At 33.1% G+C, this 19,102-nt stretch overlaps 1 protein-coding gene across 1 annotated transcript in view; it reads right to left on the bottom strand.

Moving 5' to 3' along the window:
• The window catches only part of LOC139482918 (uncharacterized), a 62,819-nt gene that overhangs the window by 21,851 nt on the left and 21,866 nt on the right, over nucleotides 1–19,102 (bottom strand). Inside the window, exons 15-33 of the mRNA XM_071266944.1 lie at nucleotides 18,727–18,983; nucleotides 18,418–18,444; nucleotides 17,561–17,758; nucleotides 16,931–17,066; nucleotides 16,353–16,378; nucleotides 15,292–15,433; nucleotides 13,699–13,934; nucleotides 12,073–12,234; nucleotides 11,506–11,695; nucleotides 9,811–10,050; nucleotides 9,046–9,263; nucleotides 7,192–7,297; nucleotides 6,487–6,603; nucleotides 5,941–6,076; nucleotides 5,021–5,204; nucleotides 4,330–4,606; nucleotides 2,700–2,886; nucleotides 2,110–2,330; nucleotides 805–1,034 (exon numbers count right to left, since the gene is read on the bottom strand). Of these exons, the coding sequence (XP_071123045.1) occupies nucleotides 805–1,034; nucleotides 2,110–2,330; nucleotides 2,700–2,886; nucleotides 4,330–4,606; nucleotides 5,021–5,204; nucleotides 5,941–6,076; nucleotides 6,487–6,603; nucleotides 7,192–7,297; nucleotides 9,046–9,263; nucleotides 9,811–10,050; nucleotides 11,506–11,695; nucleotides 12,073–12,234; nucleotides 13,699–13,934; nucleotides 15,292–15,433; nucleotides 16,353–16,378; nucleotides 16,931–17,066; nucleotides 17,561–17,758; nucleotides 18,418–18,444; nucleotides 18,727–18,983 (3,290 nt within the window). The remainder of the gene's footprint in view (nucleotides 1–804; nucleotides 1,035–2,109; nucleotides 2,331–2,699; nucleotides 2,887–4,329; nucleotides 4,607–5,020; nucleotides 5,205–5,940; nucleotides 6,077–6,486; nucleotides 6,604–7,191; nucleotides 7,298–9,045; nucleotides 9,264–9,810; nucleotides 10,051–11,505; nucleotides 11,696–12,072; nucleotides 12,235–13,698; nucleotides 13,935–15,291; nucleotides 15,434–16,352; nucleotides 16,379–16,930; nucleotides 17,067–17,560; nucleotides 17,759–18,417; nucleotides 18,445–18,726; nucleotides 18,984–19,102) is intronic.

Here is a 19,102-nt window from a genome sequence, read left to right as displayed (position 1 = left end):
AAAAGGCAGGACCAAATAGACTAAAAATAAAAAGACAGGACAGAGAATACAACTTCGAAAAAAGAACTAACTGTTTCACCAAAGTCCACCCTCCCATGAAAATAAAATGGTAGATCTCTTATTCCAGAAACAACTGAGAGGAGAAGGTTGAAGTAAATATTTCGATGTGAAACCTTAAGATTTTAAAGTTTAAAATTTTACTAGTGCACAAAATAATAAATTCAATGAATTTTACATGCACATACATGTATCACTGAAAAGCTAGAATTGCTATGGGATAATCAACAACACAATAATGTACGTGATTACTGATCAGTCCATTCAACTTATTGTACGCGTGTTCTATTTTCGCAGGTGTGAGGGCGAAGGTTTGAATTGGCCAATGAAAACGATCGTTCCTTTACGAGTTAATCTAATAAAGTTTGTTTGACTGATTACGCCGCACTACCTTTCGCTAAGCTTGGCCGCATATAAGTGTATGTGTTGTGTTTTTTTATATGCATATACTAATTTTGTGTCATGAATAGATTCACTATATGTTTTGAAATTTAAGATATATTATCCAACTGACGCAAAAGTAATATCATAAAATTAAATGCAACACCTTGCCCTAGAATTAAAACAAATTTCTAGGTAACATCTATACGGAAATTATGTATGATATATAATTAGATTACTGTATGCCTCTATACTTCTTTTCCCGTTAGGAAAACACTATCCATTCCCTAATAAGAAATATAGACAATGTATTTTTAATGTAAACATGCACTTATCCTTGATCGAGAAATTCAAGTGTAAACTTACTGACTGTGAAGACAGCATGAACTCTCCCCCAATATGAGAGTTGATAGACAGATATTGTCTTTTTATAAACGACTCGTCATCATCAACAGCCCATACCACCTTCATAGATGTTCTATAAATCTGAGTCAACCCGGTAATTCCAAAGTCAACAGAGAATGTAGGTGATTTTGTCATTACCGGTGGTGTGTTGTCCACAATGAAACCATTCGATGATGATTCAGACCATAAACCTTTAAAATAGCATTACAGTTAATTCTACCACTGGTGTAGCTTTGAAAACCAACAAACTATTAATTTTTCTAATTTTCATAATAAATTTTCTGAGTAAAGCGGAATATTATTTTGTACCTAAATGACTTGTAAAATTTCAAATCAATATACGCTCGTAATCAGTTTTTACAACTGACTACAAAAACAAGTATTCGCATATGAAATATAAATCTCCTTGCATTAATTCCACGAAATCTGGTAAGGTTTAAGTTCTTATCGATTTAACCATAACATGTGTTACCTAAAAGATAAAACTTCGTGTAGGGATCACGATTTCTTGCTTGCCTGAACAACACTGGTCAATTGTTTCAGTCTCCGACAAAAGTAATAAAAAAACTTGACAATAATTATTTACAAATTAAGAATTTGTAAATTTCACAGTTACAATGTACAAAGTTTTGACCCAGTTGTCCTGCCATACAATGTAGTTCTGAAATATTAATTTCACAATTGATAGCTGCTATGTTTCTTATGTCGTAACTACACCCCATTTCCTTTTACAAGAATGTGACCTACAGGTACTGAATTATACTTATTACTGGGTTTGTACTTACATGGACAACATAACGGCTGCAACATGTGGAGCAGGATCTGATTACCCTTCCAAGAGAACCTGATATCACGCCCAGTTTTTGGTGGGGTTCGTGTTGCTTAGTCTTTAGGTTTTTATTTTGTGTGTGTGTACTATTGTTTGTCTGTTTGTCTTTTCTTTTTATAATAATAAAAAGGACAAACAGACAAACAATAATCATGGCGTTGTCAGTTTATATTCAATTTATTAGTTTGAATTTCCCTCTGATAACTTTTGGCCCTCTTCTAAAATACTGGAATAATCAATCATTTTCAACGTAAGGAAATGTCTTTATGAATTCAGGAATACAGCAGTTGTATTCCATTCGTTTGGTAAATTTGAGGTTTTGCCATTTTATATAGGAGTTTCCCTTTTAATTTTCCTTGGATTTTTTTTTTTACTTTTTACTATATTGCATCACTTGTTTTGTTATGTGGCAATAAAAATGATGTCTGAACACATACCAGCTTTATTATACGTCCTTATTGTTACATATACTCTCTTGTTCAAAGGCAGATCAAGGTTAAAACTAGTGGTGTTCAGTAATGCTGCAGTCTCTGTCAGATGGAGCTCTATAGGGGGCACTATATCATCATAACCTGGCTTTGTTCCTGCCCTCCAAACATACTTCTTGAGACCAGACTGAGGGTCGTCAAACCCATACCACTTGGCTGATATGTAGATCCTATGAAGTTAAATTAAGATTGTAAGATTGTAATCCAAAATAATACTGTTTCCTTCCATATAAATACATATATGATGTTCCTCAAGCTCACAGGCTACTAAGCTGATAAAGAATATTATAAATAAAGTATATGTTTAAAGCTGTGATATCTCATCAAATGAAAACCACTTTACTGGTTGGCTTATTCAGAACTATTAGTTCCAATTTATTCGGACCTTTCTCTCTTTACATATGATAATTTATTAGAGAAACGTAAGGTTTTCATTTGGCCCACAGTATTTGAAATAACATATTAATAAGAAAATGACTTATGCATTGATGTACGAACCATAATTTAAGACAAAACTGCAATTTTAAGAATAGACATACGTCATTGATTGATATTCTGTATCATACAATCCTGTTCCATCTTGTACTGTACCAGCTATCGGTGGACTGTTGTCTATTATCACACCATCTGATGTCACAGTGGTACACATGTCTGCTGTGTTACATGCCGTCACTGTGGTGTAATATCTTAGTCCTGTACCGAGATGAATGTTCCTTAATGTAAATTCTGAAATATTACAAAGTATACATTTGTAAGTGTATGTGTTGAGTGTGTGCCATCTTACACATGTGGTCCGTTTGTTGAAATACCTCAGTCCTGTTTCAAGGTGAATGTTCTCATATGCAAATTCTCAGATTGAAAATCTAAATTAGAAAGATACATGTTTTTATGTTACTCATGCTCACTTTGAGTTGACATAAATTTGTTACACTTATGCAATGATACACATGGTCAGTTGGTGTTTTATCTCAGTCCGTGACAAGATGATTAGATACAAGAAGATGTGCTAATGAGACAACTCTCCATCCAAGGCTCAATTTATGAACGATAACCATTATTAGTCTAAGTACGGTCTTCAACACGAAGTCTTGGCTCACATCGAACAGCAAGTTATAAAGAGACCACAACAAATTACAAGTGTAAAACCATTTAAACAGAAAAAGGGGAAAACCATCGGTCATATTTTTATTTAAAAAATGAAACGAGAACACTAATAAACCACAGCCATAAACAAAACTACTGAGCATCAAATTCCTGATTTAGGAAATAAATTAATTTATTTTTGTTATCCAACATATATATAATATACAACAGTACAGATTTAGATTCATGTCTGCTAATCTAAACATATAAAGGGTACCAAACTTTCACCCTCATCTTAAACAATAATGTCTCATCACAAAGAGAACACACTATAAAAAATCAATTGAAATGACCTAACTCAATGAAAAGACATACATGTATAAATACACGTGAGCATTCACTGAACGAATACATTTGATCTCTTCTACAATGTTAATACAAAATAAATAAAATAAGGTATGAATAATAAAGGAAACATTATTTTACCGCTGTTAAATGTTCATTAATGCACGTTCTGAATTAAAACTTTCCATTTAAGCTATGTATGATAATAAATAATTGTAAAAGCTAGCAATTTAAGAGTTATTCCAAATTCACAGAAACACAGAACAATTATTTATTATTTCTAATAAAACGTTTGATTGCCAGAACATTTACACAATATTAGTCCTAGTTTTCTAGGCGTAAAATTAGGTTTGACTGTCGTCGTAACATAATCCTGTTATATATTGAAATTGGGGACAGGATTGACAGGAATATAGTACGACGATATTGGTTAATGTTGGGGGATACACTTTGATATTATTAGTTACATCAGTTACAATGTGTATTAGTGACCTAATAAGATATATGGGGTCAGAAACGAGGACTATGCTAACTTTAAAGACCTCAATTATTAAAAACCTAATTCCATTTATCTATACAAAAACAAGTGCCAACAATGACAACGTATTACGTTTCCATGTGTTTTATGAATTTATTTTTAGTCATTCCTCTTTAATTTCATGACTACAGTTGTAGACTGGTTCCTACAGAAGAATAAATAAATTCCATGATAAAGTAAGATTCAATGATAACTATACATACCATGTGTGATTCCAACAGCCTGTTCATGTAAAATATCTTCACATTGAGGACAGGTCCCTACAGATACATAATAATCTTTAATAGTGGAGTGAGATTCATGGAAACCTGCCCAGTGTGCATGTAGAACTTTGGTTTCTGTCTGGTAGTCAATGTCCTTGACACCTCCTGTCAGCTGACGTTTATCTCCATCATACACGTGACCAGGTGTAGGTGGCGTTGTATCCACTTGAAAAGCCCAGGATGTGGCTAATGATGATAGTCCTGCCTTGTTGAAAGCCTAAAAAAAATTACTGATAGAGATGTAATTCAATTCATTTAGCTATATATTTGTTTGTAAGATGATTAATTGAGAAAGGAAAAAAGCTTTTAAAAACTTAATAGTATGTTCTGTAGGCTATTTCTTTTATTTAAAAATTAAAATTCATGTACACGTACTCGATTATAAAAGTCTGCAATTACAAAACGATAAGTAATTTAAAGAGATAGGTGAACCTTGAACTCCTTGTAAAAACAATTGCATATGTATTTATAAGTAAGGATACAATACTAATAGGTATTATATAAATGCAGTGTATATTACTTGAGAGATTCTTTGTGTAGGTCATTTCGAAATTAACCACCCTGACATTGATGACGAAAAACATTGGTATCCCTCAGTGCTATATTCGTATCTCTCTCAGTAATAACTAACCCTGACATTTATATAATAAAAATGTCCATCTTTGAGATCTAAAGGATTATTTTCGTCTATAATTCCACATTCCTGATCAAAAACCTTTAAATGAGACATCATATCTGTATATCCTGGCTCTGAGCCAACTGACCAGAGGTAATAATCTATACCAGACTCTAGATCAAGGAACACATCCTTCCAACTGTAAAATATAAACATAATGGTAATCCATGCTCTGATCCGACTAACCACACAAAAATACATTATATCAAAGTCCTCAAACGACTCCTTTGTGGCTTCTGACTGTAATTCTCAAACATTGCTGTATATTGAACAACTAAACACATTGATGTGTCCTTACCAGTTGAACAAACGATGCTATGTATTTGAACAGTGGAACATATTTGGATTTGTGTTTAAACAATTAAACATATTTGGCTGTGTATTTGAACACCTAAAAATATTGATCAAAGTCTGTGGGTTCAAACAGAAAACAGAAATAGCTATGAATATAAACAGTTCAATTGGACACGGTTTTGCATTACAACATCTAAACATTTACAGTCCCCACTGGATCCTTACATCTAAACAAAATCGTTTGGATAGGCCAATCCACTTCAATTTGAAATTTGGTTGTTAGTTGTTTCAATGATAATCATAACAGGTACCCAAAACATTATATGGGTTTTGTTCGAGGTCTATTTTTGCTATTGTCTACATCATGTAGTCCTTTAAGGAGATTTGTCACATTGACAATCGTATATTGTACCGATTTATTTGAAACTCATGGACCTTATTTTTACCATGAGTTGGGACATACCATAGACTAATCTCTGATGTTAATGTGATATGACGATTTGATATAGAGTGATTGATTTATAGATCTTTATGGTGGAGTGAAGTCCATTTGTATTTACTATTAGTAAGAAATAACTCACCACGGACCTATTTCTGTTGTAGAAGTGATATGGCGATTTGGTAACGTGATTGGTTTATCGGATTTCTCTGGTGGTGTGTAGTCAATAGTAATAGGGTCTGACACTTTTTGTGTTTCTCTTTTAGCAAAATCAACAGCTAAAATGAAAAAGAAATGGTAAACATTACCGTCATATCAAAATTTGACAAGAAATTGTTGTGCAATTCTCAAATTAATACAATGTAATGACATACATTTTTACTTTCAAATCAATCAAAGACGGTAACTCCTGCACAGAAAAACAAAACATTGTCAGACATTTAGTCGACTTACTGTTTGTCACAAGTAACAACGTTAACATATTCAAATCTGAAAAAGAGTGGTTAAATATGTCTGAGCCACGGAAGTGCAATACTAGTGTAAAAATCATGTCAAAACAGAAATACTGACTTCTTGACTGTCAAAGACTATTATTGGATAACACTTTGTATTGTATGTTGTAAGCACTAAGACTCCAATAGATATATTGATCAATGAAAATGTGATACTTTACTTCTTGTATATATACCTTTCAATGTTGCATAATACTGGTACCCGTTCTGAAGGTTAAGTTTTGGTAAAGCTTTGTGTTGTACTACTCCAATATTCTCAAAGTCATGGACATCATTTCCTCCGGAAGTTGTGCCTTAAAAAATTTACAATATAGATTATGTACATGCTGTTTTTTGATTTTATAATACACGGGTGCCACATGTGGTGTAGTATCTGCTTACCCTTCCGGAGCACCTGGGATCACCTCAGTTTTTGGTGGGGTTCGTGTTGCTTAGTCTTTAGTTTTCTCTGTTGTGTCTATGAGTTTGACTGTCCCTCTGGTATCTTTCGTCCCTCTTTTATCTTTCAGGAAATGCAATTTTTTACCTAAGTAAAGTTGCTAATTCATTTTTAGTTCTTACAGCAAATATAAGAGGAAATTAAAATGAATGTGACATTTAAATTAAATAGCAAAATGTAACTGCTGAAGCATTTAAGAAAAGTTTCTAAATTATACGCTGTGCAGTTGTCTAATAGTAGTTTTAAGTTCTAACAATATAAATGGAACAATTTGAAAATGTACAATGACAAAGAAGTTCGTCTAAAATGAATAAAAAGGTTCCGTTAAGCATTGTCAAATTTACACATGCAAAAATCAATTAAACGGTTATATCAATGAAAATGTGAATGACAGATGAAATTCAACAATTGACAAAATGGAGCAATGAAATATACTACTCACCAATACCCAGTAAGTATTGTTTGATACCAGTAGAATGTGGTCCTACTCCATATTCCTCTACGTCATGGAATCTGTCCCAGTTGACATATAAGTCTGTGATGGTAGTCTGTAATATAAGTGTATTGACATGAATGTGTATGAATAATATGTGTGCGGTGGATGATGATCAAAGACCACTTTTCGACTGTTCTAATTTTCAACAAGAAACTACTTAACTGCAGTCAGTTAATGAATAAATATATCGTCAGATTATCGGAATTCCAATGGGGACTAACTGTGCACCACTTATTGCGGACCTGTTTTTGTATTGCTATGAGTTACAATTTATGACAAAAATAAGCAAAGACCCATCGAAACAACATTTGATAAACAAATTTAATAATACTTTTAGATACTTGGATGATATTTTGGCTCTCAATAATGACGACTTCAGTATGTATATTAAAGAAATTTATCCTGTTGAACTTACTTTAAATAAAGCTAATACTAACAATGACCACTGCCCTTTCCTCGATCTTGATATCTATATCACTAACGGATAGCTGAATACTAAAATTTATGATAAAAGAGATGATTTTTCATTTCCTATCGTTAATTATCCATTTTTAGATGGTGACGTTCCCTTGTCACCATCTTACGGTGTTTATATATCTCAACTTGTACGATTCGCCCGTGTATGTAACAATGTTTTAGATTTTAACGTGAGAAATTTATGTATTACTGAAAAATTATTACACCAGGGTTTTCGATATCACAAACTAGTCAAAACATTTACTAAATTTTATCATCGGTATAAGGACATCATTCGGAAATATAGCCCAACATGCAGACTTCTTATACGTTCAGGTATTTCACATCTCAAAAACTAACAAAACCTTTGAATAGACTTATTAAGAAGGGATATAGTTACGATACTGTTGTCATGTCATTAAAGATTGCATATTTTGGCGTTAATATATTGATTGACTTATAGGGTCTTTGCATCGGAACTAAACACATTTATTCAAAAACCAGTTTTTGGCATGACACGGGTTATTTTCTTCTCATGTATGTTATGATGGTATGATACTAAACCCCTAATGGGAAGGATTGTGCCTGATGTTCATATGATGAAATCATAATCTTTCAGTCAGTTTAATTGAAGTCTGGAGCTGGCATGTCAGTTAACTGCTGTAGTCTGTTGTTATTTATGTATTATTGTCATTTTGTTTATTTTCTTTGGTTACATCTTTTGACATCAGACTCGGACTTCTCTTGAACTGAATTTTAATGTTCGAATTGTTATGCGTTTACTTTTCTACATTGGCTAGAGGTATAGGGGGAAGGTTGAGATCTCACAAACATGTTTAACCCCGCCGCATTTTTGCGCCTGTCCCAAGTCAGGAGTCTCTGGCCTTTGTTAGTCTTGTATTATTTTAATTTTAGTTTCTTGTGTACAATTTGGAAATTAGTATGGCTTTCATTATCACTGAACTAGTATATATTTGTTTAGGGACCAGTTGAAGGACGCCTCCGGGTGCGGGAATTTCTCGCTACATTGAAGACCTGTTGGTGACCTTCTGCTGTTTTTTTTTCTATGGTCGGGTTGTTGTCTCTTTGGCACATTCCCCATTTCCATTCTCAATTTTATGTATCATAAAGAAAGAAACTTGAGGTAAACCATAAATGTATTGGAAAGCTGTTAAAATTAAACGATAATATTCCACTTACTAAAAATGCTAATAGAGGTCTCAAAATGCATATGATATGCTGATAAGATATAGCTTTAAAAAACGAGAATGCTCACCCATATTTTGTCCGATACACTTATCTTTAATATAAATTCCTTGAAAACAGTCTAGAATTATATCCTACCTGATAAATTTGTCCTGGATTAGTACCAATCCACAATCTGCCTGCTACAGGTGGAGTCAGATCCACAATTATTCCATCGCTACAAGATCTAATCTCTGGAAGATCCTCTATCCAGGTCTCATGCTGAACTTTTGTAGCAGCAGCATGTACACATACAGTGTAACGAGTACCATGAACTAACTCATTGTTTGTAAATTTTACATTGATAAACTCCTTTTCTAAAAAGATATTTCAAGAAATACTTTAATATTGTTTTTTTTTACAATTTGCATTGTTTTAAAAGTTGCACTTGGACTTGACACTATAAACAGAACTAATGAGAACATTACCAGTTACCTCCACAAAATGACTCCCCATTTAATGTTTTGTTCTGATTCTCAAACTCATCTGAGTTTTAATAAGAACGAAAAAAATCGTCTTAACTTAAAGAGAATATGATACGAAAAGAAAGTGCTATCCTTGCTATAAATCATACTTGTCAATTGTGTATTTCATGTTATTATATGGTAATATGTTCACGCATCATTATCATTATTATTACATTTGATGCGACTGTCGTTCAAGTGAGAGGTTTAGCGCTATATTACCAAGTTCAATCCACCATTTTCTACATTGAAAATGCCTGTACCAAGTCAGGAATATGACAGTTCTTGTCCATTCGTTTATGATGTGTTTTGTTATTTGATTTTGCCAGGTGATTATTGACTTTCCGATTAGATTTTCCTTAAAGTTCAGTATTTTTGTGATTTTACGTTATACATATACCTGTATGACCACATTTGATTCTGTCTGGATGGTCACATGGTGTTTTCAAATTCAGCTGATTAACGTGACGATAATATGTTGTAACATCAATATCTTTGGCTTTTAGAACGGCATAGTCATAACTTTTATGACGTAACTTTGGCCAAACAGCTGAAATCATATTCTTGTATGGAGTATAATCTCTATCTGCTTCAATCCACAATGCGTTTTGTTTAAGGAAAACAGGTTTGCCGATATCAACTAAAATATATAGATATTGTTTATATTTTAAAAAATTGACAAGAACGGTTTATCAATAAATTCCTGTTATTAATGTTAGAGGTTTTTTTAACAATTGATAGCAGAAAAAATCAGCTTACAACATTACTTTCTTCCTTTGTAGAAATATTTTTCATGAAATAAAGAAAAAAAACTCAGGCTCGTACTTTATTATCAATGTCTTTTTAACAAATGTGAAAGTAAATGTTAAGGTTGAACCTTAATCTTTAGCCAAAATATTGTTACTGTTAATATCTATTTGATTAATAACAATTCAAAGATTTGCCAGGAGTTAAAATTTGAAATGTAAAATGACTTAAACTTATAACAATGATAATCTAAGCTATTCTTTTCAGTATCGAATAACTTTTGGAACAGCTTTAAATAAAGTCAAATAAGATTAACCAGAAATAATAAAAAAAAAAAAATTTGTGTAAGTGTTCGTTTAATAATAATGTATATAGATATATGAAGATGTGAAATGAGTGCCAATGAGACAACGCTCCATCCAAGTCACAGTTTATTAAAGTAAACCATCATAGGTCAAATAAAGGGCCTCACAAACTACTGGTGGAAAACCATTCAAACCGGAAAGCAAAATCAACGGTCTAAACTATATATGTATGTTTCCACAGTTTAATTGCTGGTAAGCCTTTGTCTTCGTGTTTTATACAGATTTATTTGGACGTTTCTTTTAATTTTCTAATCTGTTGTGTGTGTATGTTTGCAATGCATGTTTACACAGTTTTGACTGCTTCATCGCATATTTTGACACGTTTGCCTATTATATCTGCGTGGGTTGCTCAATCAGTTTTGCCAATATAAAAAAATTATAAATAAAACAAAAACTGTGATCCAAGTGAGACGTTTAGGTAGCTCTACAACTAGGTTTAACGAGACAAAAATAAAAAGACTGTATTTCGTCAGGAATATGACTGCATACATTTATTCGTTCTGTTAGTTGATACAGTCTAGAGTTATGTTTTTCAACCTTTTTTAATTTTACTTTCTGATGTTTGGTACATACATGTGTGTCCCACTAAGTGCAACTGCTTATCATTTGCATCATGAGCATCTTCAGCATCTATAAACACGTTAGGCTATACAATGATTGGTTTAAATATAACGAAATGGCGATGTGGTATGATTGCCAATAAAAAAACCTATCCACAACAATTCACATACAGTAGATGTAAGAAAGTATAGGCAACCGTACAGCATAGTAATGCCTAATAATATTACTTACCTTTAATTAGAAGCAGGATGATGATTGGTATCAAAAGTCACTTTGGCATTTATAACAAAGTTAGGATGTATTAGCATTGGGTTAAAATCCTTACAATCCTTCCTACCTATTTGCATCAGGAGCCCTTACAGAATGTATCATTATATTTCGTTGTAATTTAATTGGATAAAATGCCTGAAATTTTTTCTTACCATTAGCATCAGAAGCCCCTACGGCATCTATAACAATGTTAGGATGTATTTGAATTGGATTAAATGCTTGACAATCTTTGATTTCCGTTGACACTGTGGAGTACTGTTTGGCTTTGTTGTAGCCTCTAATAGAAAATCTTTTACATCGGGAGAAATCCATTGTACCATTCAGAACATACTCAAATGAAATCTGAAATTATGAAAAAGCAAATACGATTCCTTTAATAAAAGATGTTCGTTTATATATTTTAAAATCTTTTAATTAACCATTTTGTTTTCCAGTGGACAGATATATATGTCACTTTTATTAGAGATCTGTACGAGGGACGGAAAGGTAACATCGGCTGTACATTAACATGAGAAGTTTATTTTTTAGTCCATTAATAACTGTACAGTTACCTGTAGGTATCTATATTTACATGTATTTTTGTATTGAGAAGTCGTTTATTTGACATTTACCCAATTCTTTTTTCCAATGGAGGACAACCAATTATTCAATTGAAAATACAATACCTATGTAAAAATCTGACGTAATGCACTAAAACTCAAATTCAATACAAAATGTACCTGATGTCCAATCGCTGTATAATTTAATCTGGTCCACACCATGTACGTCTTTCCCTTTACAGAGTTATCTGTGATAGCAAACTCATACTTATCAACTGCAGCATATTTTTCTACCAAATCCTCAATATCTGGGTCATAGAACTGCGCAAAAGACACCATTAGCTGGAAATATTATTGTAGAAAATTCAGTTATAATACAACTTGAATGTCTCACTTTTCACAACATTAAATTTCTGTTTATCAACAAAATGAACACTAAACAAGCTCATGTCTTTCAACAATACAAAATGATCGTGATAATATATATATATATGTCTTTTGAAGTATCCACATATTGTTGAAGACTCATTTTGAGTACTTTTGTTTATCAATGAGTAAAGCTCATCTGCCTTAATAACGTCATTGAACGCTTGACTCTTTTGATACATTTGACAAATCCTACTTTTGAATCTATTGTATCACTATTCAAGTCATTAATACAGTCAACTGAAGTATTCCGCTGTTCGATATTCATAAACCGATTAACAAAACAAATCAACTATAAGAGAAGCAACATAATAAAAATAACAATGGAAATTGGAAATATGTCAATGAGACAACAACCCGACCAAACAGCAGACAACAGCCGAAGGCCACCGGTGGGTCTTCAACGCAGCAAGAAAATCCCTCAACTAGAGGATGGGTCTTCAACGCAGCAAGAAAATCCCTCAACTAGAGGATGGGTCTTCAACGCAGCGAGGAAATCCCTCAACTAAAGGTGGTTCTCAGCTGACCCTAAATAAAGGTGTGTAATAGTTCAGAGATAATGGACGTCACAATAAACTCCAAAACAAAAAACTGAACTAAAATTAAAAAACATATAAGACTAACAAAGACACATGCTCCTGACCTGGGACAGGCGCAAAAAAGCGGCGAGGTTGTAAGATCTCAACAGTCCCTTATACATCTAGCCAATGTAGAATACAGAAACACATAGAAATACGCACAGTCAAACTATTATAAATTGACTATAAAGGGCAATAACTCCTTAAGGGGTCAACTGACCATTTTGGTAATGTGTCCTAATTGTAGATTTTACTTTGCTGAACATTATTGCTGTTTACAGTTTATCTCTATCTATAATAGTATTCAAGATAATAACCAAAAACGGCAATATTTCTTTAAAAATTACGAATTGGGGAGCAGCAACCCAACAACCGGTTGTCCGATTCATCTGAAAATTTCAGAGTAGATAGATCCTCACTTGATAAACAATTTTACCCCATGTCAGATTTGCTCTAAATGCTTGGTTTCAGAGTTATAAACCAAAATCTACATTTTACCCCTATGTTATATGTTTAGCCATGGCGGCCATCTTGGTTGGTTGGCCGGGTCACCGGACACATTTTATAAACTAGATACCCAATGATGATTATGGCCAAGTTTTGGTAAATTTGGCCTAGTAGTTTCAGAGGAGAAGATTTTTGTAAAAGTTAACGACGACGGACAACGGACGACGGACGCCAAGTGATGAGAAAAGCTCACTTGGCCCTCTGGGCCAGGTGAGCTAAAAAGAACATCTCCCATTGACGAAGGACAGCACAGGACATCACATACAGTAATTAAACATGCATACTATATACTTACTTTCTCCGCCCCACCAGTTACTGTGGTGTTTAGATGCTTCACAGTTATGTCCCCTGTTACTGGAACATTGGCCATCACCATGACACCATCTGTACTGATGGTAGAGAAACAGATGGTGTTGGCACACAGTTTTAAAACAATCCTGTATTTTATACCTGGGTTCAATGTAAGATCGTCTATACTAATGTCAAAGGCTGTTGACACATGAAGGAAATCACGGAAAATACTCCATTGGTCTGAAATTAATTAATTTTGAATTGAAAAAAAAGTATTTATTAGAATGAACTTAAAATAAATGTTTATAACTATTTCATGCAATACTAATGAGACTTATTTATTTTGTTATAAGATTTAAGTATCCATTACAAACAAAACAGCAACAGTAACAGAATTCTTTAAATCATGAAATCTTATTCGGCTGCTCACAGCATTAAAACTATTACATGTCACTCTGTTCTGATATTTTTCATTTCAAACCAATGCAGCCATTCGTCAAGAACTTATTCCCTTAAGGTATATGGTGTGTCTAAATAATGATCCTTAGCATTTTTTAATGATTTGCCAAAATGTAGTTTATATCATGCTTTATTTTAACTAATAAAAAGAACGCGTCACCGGACTTATTTTCACGCTACAGGTTGTGCAAAATTGACAGATTTTGCATAGATTTTGCATCAAAATCCCAATTTTCTGCCATAAAACGAAAACTACAACATAGAATTATTAGATAAAATATAAGAAGATAGCTTAAATATTATGCTGTCAGACATTAATTGTCAAAAAAGAAAAAGAAACAAGAATGTGTCCATAGTACACGAATGCCCCACTCGCACTATCATTTTCTATGTTCAGTGGACCGTGAAATTGGGGTCATAACTTTAATTTGGATTAAAATTAGAAAGATCATATCATAGGGAACATGTGTACTAAGTTTCAAGTTGATATAACTTTAACTTCATCAAAAACTACCTTGACCAAAAACTTTAACCTGAACTTTGCACTATCATTTTCTATGTTCAGTGGACCATGAAATTGGGGTCAAAACTATAATTTGGCATTAAAATTAGAAAGATCATATCATGGGGAACAAGTGTACTAAGTTTCAAGTTGATTGGACATCAACTTCTTCAAAAACTACCTTGACCAAAAACTTTAACCTGAAGCGGACGGACGAACGGACGAACGGAGGCACAGACCAGAAAACATAATGCCCCTCTACTATCGTAGGTGGGCATAAAAATAGGTTCATCCCTCATGGAACTAATTTTCTTGCTATGTAATAAAATAGGTTAATTCCTAACACATTCTATTGTAAAAGTAACTATATCGGGATTATCTGCCCTTACATTTGAGTTGCCTCCCTTTATGTGGTAAACTTAAATCAAACAAATGATTCTGTTTTTTGTAAAATACAACCATAAATATGACAGAACATGTCATTTTCTAAATTGAAATGATAACTCTTACACATGAATTACCTACAACTCTCAAAATTTGCACATTTGATTAATGATCCAGACCGAATGTTTTCTGGTATTTCAAAATCAAAGATGGAGGAAGACACCCTATCTACCTTAAGAAACTAAAGCTTACTTCCAACACCAGATCTCTTTTCAACAGCAATATATGCATCAGGGGTGTATTGCTTTACATTAGCTGGAACTGTCCAGTATGCTTTCAATGAATTAGTGGACATTTGAATGTCAACATCATCTGAACAGGACAACCTGTGGTCCTAAAGGGAGATAAATCAAACATTTTAACATTATCTGGAACTGTCCAGTATATGCTTTCAATGAATTAGTGGACATTTGAATGTCAACATCATCTGAACAGGACAATCTGTGGTCTGTGGAAAATAAATCAGAAATGTTTGCATTATCTGGTTGTATTCAATATTAAGCGTACTCAATAAATTAATGCACATACATCTGGATGCATATTGATTAGTACAATTCGTAGTCCTAACGATTGGAAGTTTATATATGGAGTTGTTTTGATAATAGGACTTAGTTATGTTTCTTTTGAAATTTTTGAAAGCCTAAATTTTACCAAACTTCTACATAGTGATAGTTGATATCAAGTTCATTCTTAAAACATTGTAAAATTAAAGTATCGGCAATGTAAAACGTATGTGTATTTGCAGATCCGATGAGTTCGAAGATTTGCTTAAAAAAGTTATTTGTCAAACCGATGGATGGATAGATAGGCGCTTAGTGACCAAATTTATAAACTATTGGATTGGATTTGAGTCCTGCGCTTTTAGTTTAAATGTTTTTTTCTTTCATTAAAAAATGATATAAAACGAAATATATTATAAAGTATAAAATATGAATGCAAGTTTACTTATCTCTTTTTTTTCAAATACAGTTCAAGTAAATAAATAGATATAGGAAAATGTGGTATGTGTGCCAATGAGACAACTCTCCATCCAAGTAACAATTTATAAAAGTAAACCATTATCGGTCAAGATACGGCCTTCAATACGGTGCATTGGCTTACACCGAACACCACGCTATAAAGAGCCCCAAAATTTACTTATGTAAAACCATTCAAACGGGAAAATCAAAATAGAATATTTCTATAATACTGTGAAGATTATAGAACACTGACTTCTGCATAAACAAAAAAAAGGAAGATAACATTATACTAACCTCCATATGATGTTCTAATGCTTTATCTGAAAAGGATAGAATCAATGTATATTTCAGTTCGATAGTAATATCTCATATATCACACATCGGTGTTGACATTCCCTTGAATGGAAATGGAAAAGGTTGTGAACTCCTATAAAAATTGTGACCATCTCAAAAAACATCAACAACAATACCAAACTTCAGAGTTAATTCCAAATAAGGATAATGCGGTAAACTTGACAAAATGGTAAGGTACATTTTTTGTATATCAAACCACGAAATAGATGAAAGAAAATAATGTTCAATATTCGTGACGGTTATTTTCCAGATGAAATGATGGGTTCTGTATCCAGCTTAACCTTTGACTTGTATAACTAGTATTTGTTGTGTTTAATTGACAAATTTAGGGTAGAAAATCAAACAGAAATAATGTGTTAAATTTACAAAAAAGTTTATTGCAATTGAATGTAAATTTGACAAGGAGGAATACAACAGCGCTTTTTTAGTTAGTAGTTCATACCATTCATCTGAAATACACAAACATAAATATTTTTCTTTAGGTTTCTAACGTAATTGTCTTGTTAGAATTAACTTACAAATCATATTACAAGGTTCACCATCATAAATCAACACTCCTGACAAGACATCATTTTCTGTTACTACGGTAACACCATCAGAAGATATTGATGTATTCCCTACTGTAGTCACAGCTGTTACAGTGAAATAGTATTTCTAAAAAATGTAAAATTGTATCAATAAAATAAAACTATGTAAAATATCTAATGATATTGTCCTTGATTGTATCATTTATCACAGGATAATCAACATGATGGATGTAACACGAAATGTTTATCCAAGTTAACCCCCAGTATTTTGGTTTGTTTTTGTAGGGATGGTGTCGGTAAATATTTTGTTTTCTGGGTAGCGCATTTTGGGCTTGTGTTTGTCTGTTTGTAATTTCGACGGGGAATGACGTTTTCCTTTCAATTTCCGACTGTCAGGGTGTTGTTTCTCTGAATATTTTGTTTATACCTTTGGTATCTTCATTCAATTGTATTTCTTTGTGCTTTAATCAGTAGTTGAAAACATGAATATTACCCGAGTAGGTGTCAAGAGACAGTCCTGTTTTCTGGTGAGCTAGACTGGTACCGACATCCTTCATAGATACAACATCACTTCCTCCCATTGTAGTACCAATACCTATACTGACTAAAACAGAATATTACCTGATAAGATGTGAGAGACAGTCCTTTTTGCTGGTGAGCTAGACTGGTACCCACATCTTTCATTGATACAACATCACTTCCTCCCATGTTAGTACCAATACTTATACTGTAGGTTAAATCTAAATGTGGGTGAGAAAATCCTGACCAGCGGGCAGCCATACTACTGGTAGATGTTTGAAAGTCTAAGTCTTGTATATCCTAAAAGAGAAAAAAATGAAACACGTTACATTTTCTTTGTTCTCATTTCGATTTATCGAAAAAGGACATAGAAGTGTTATTTTGAGTCTCACTTGAACCTGTGTCAATCCCTTGACAACCTTGTCGCATGTTTGCTTAAGAAATATAATGTATAAAATCAACTCCATGTCACAAAGGACAATATGCAATTAAGTTCACATTGAAAAGACACAATTGATTGTCCACTCTGTGGTAATATAATTTACCTCGGAGAAGTGAAACGCTGAGATTGTATTTATTTTGACTGACACTTAAAAGTCAGTCTAATGTATATTTACACATACTGAAATGTTTACTATAAGTGATATATTGCCTTTGTTCATGCAAGTGCAACGTCCATGCATTCCTACTTTAATCAGACTTCCGATTGCAAACCTAATTCGGAAGACTTGTTGTACATACTACTTGTAATTTATTGTAAAATTTTTACAAAATAATGATCTTATGATGCTAGCATTACTAGATTTGCAAATGCTCACATCATTCAAACTTTGTAGAAAAGTGACAACTAACATCCGCATTCCACCATCAATCTGAATTCCGAAAGCAAAATAAATCTTATTCGAAAGACTCCTTATACGTACTATTGAATTACAAAAATAAACATGTTGTGTTCATACCTTTACAGGGATATCTGTTGAAAACTCCTGAAAAATAGTAATATATAAAATAATTGCAATCATCTTATAAAGTAGTACAATGAAGTAAAATTATGGACAAAAAAGAACCTTGTTAGCATACCACAAACATCAAATTCTCTAAATAATAAAAAAAAAAGTTAAATTAAATCCCGACTTTGGTTAGGCACATACACATTATGCTGGGTCAAACAAGTTTTATGTCTGAAAGATCATACCTGATTTTTATCTCAATAACAATAGACCAGCTTAAATAACTGCATTGATTTAGCAATACAAATATACGTGTACCTGAGTATCAATATCTAAAACCACTCCTACTGCTGGTAACTGTACATCATGTATGTAGGGACCAGATGACTGGATCACTGTTTGTCTTGCTGTGTTAGTAACTTTGAGTGCTACATAGTATGTATGATGTCCATGTAGGAACCAGTCCAGATCGGTGACCTTGACAGCTGTACAAGAGGGAGGCTGTGTCAGTGTACAGGTGCCCCCTGACTGTAATGGTTGAAAGCCTTGTACATCTGTTCCGTATGCATTGTGACCTGTATGAATATACAAATTTTATAATTTGTTTTCCACGAATGTGACTACCGGATAAGGCTATTTACCGGGTTTGTAATAACATAAGCAACACGACGGGTGCTACATGTGTAACAGGATT

The sequence above is a fragment of the Mytilus edulis genome, chromosome 7, assembly GCF_963676685.1.
Source record: "Mytilus edulis chromosome 7, xbMytEdul2.2, whole genome shotgun sequence".
Taxonomy (NCBI): Eukaryota; Metazoa; Mollusca; class Bivalvia; order Mytilida; family Mytilidae; genus Mytilus; species Mytilus edulis.
The sequence above is the reverse complement of the archived record's forward strand: the minus strand, read 5'-3'. Positions and strand labels throughout refer to the sequence as shown.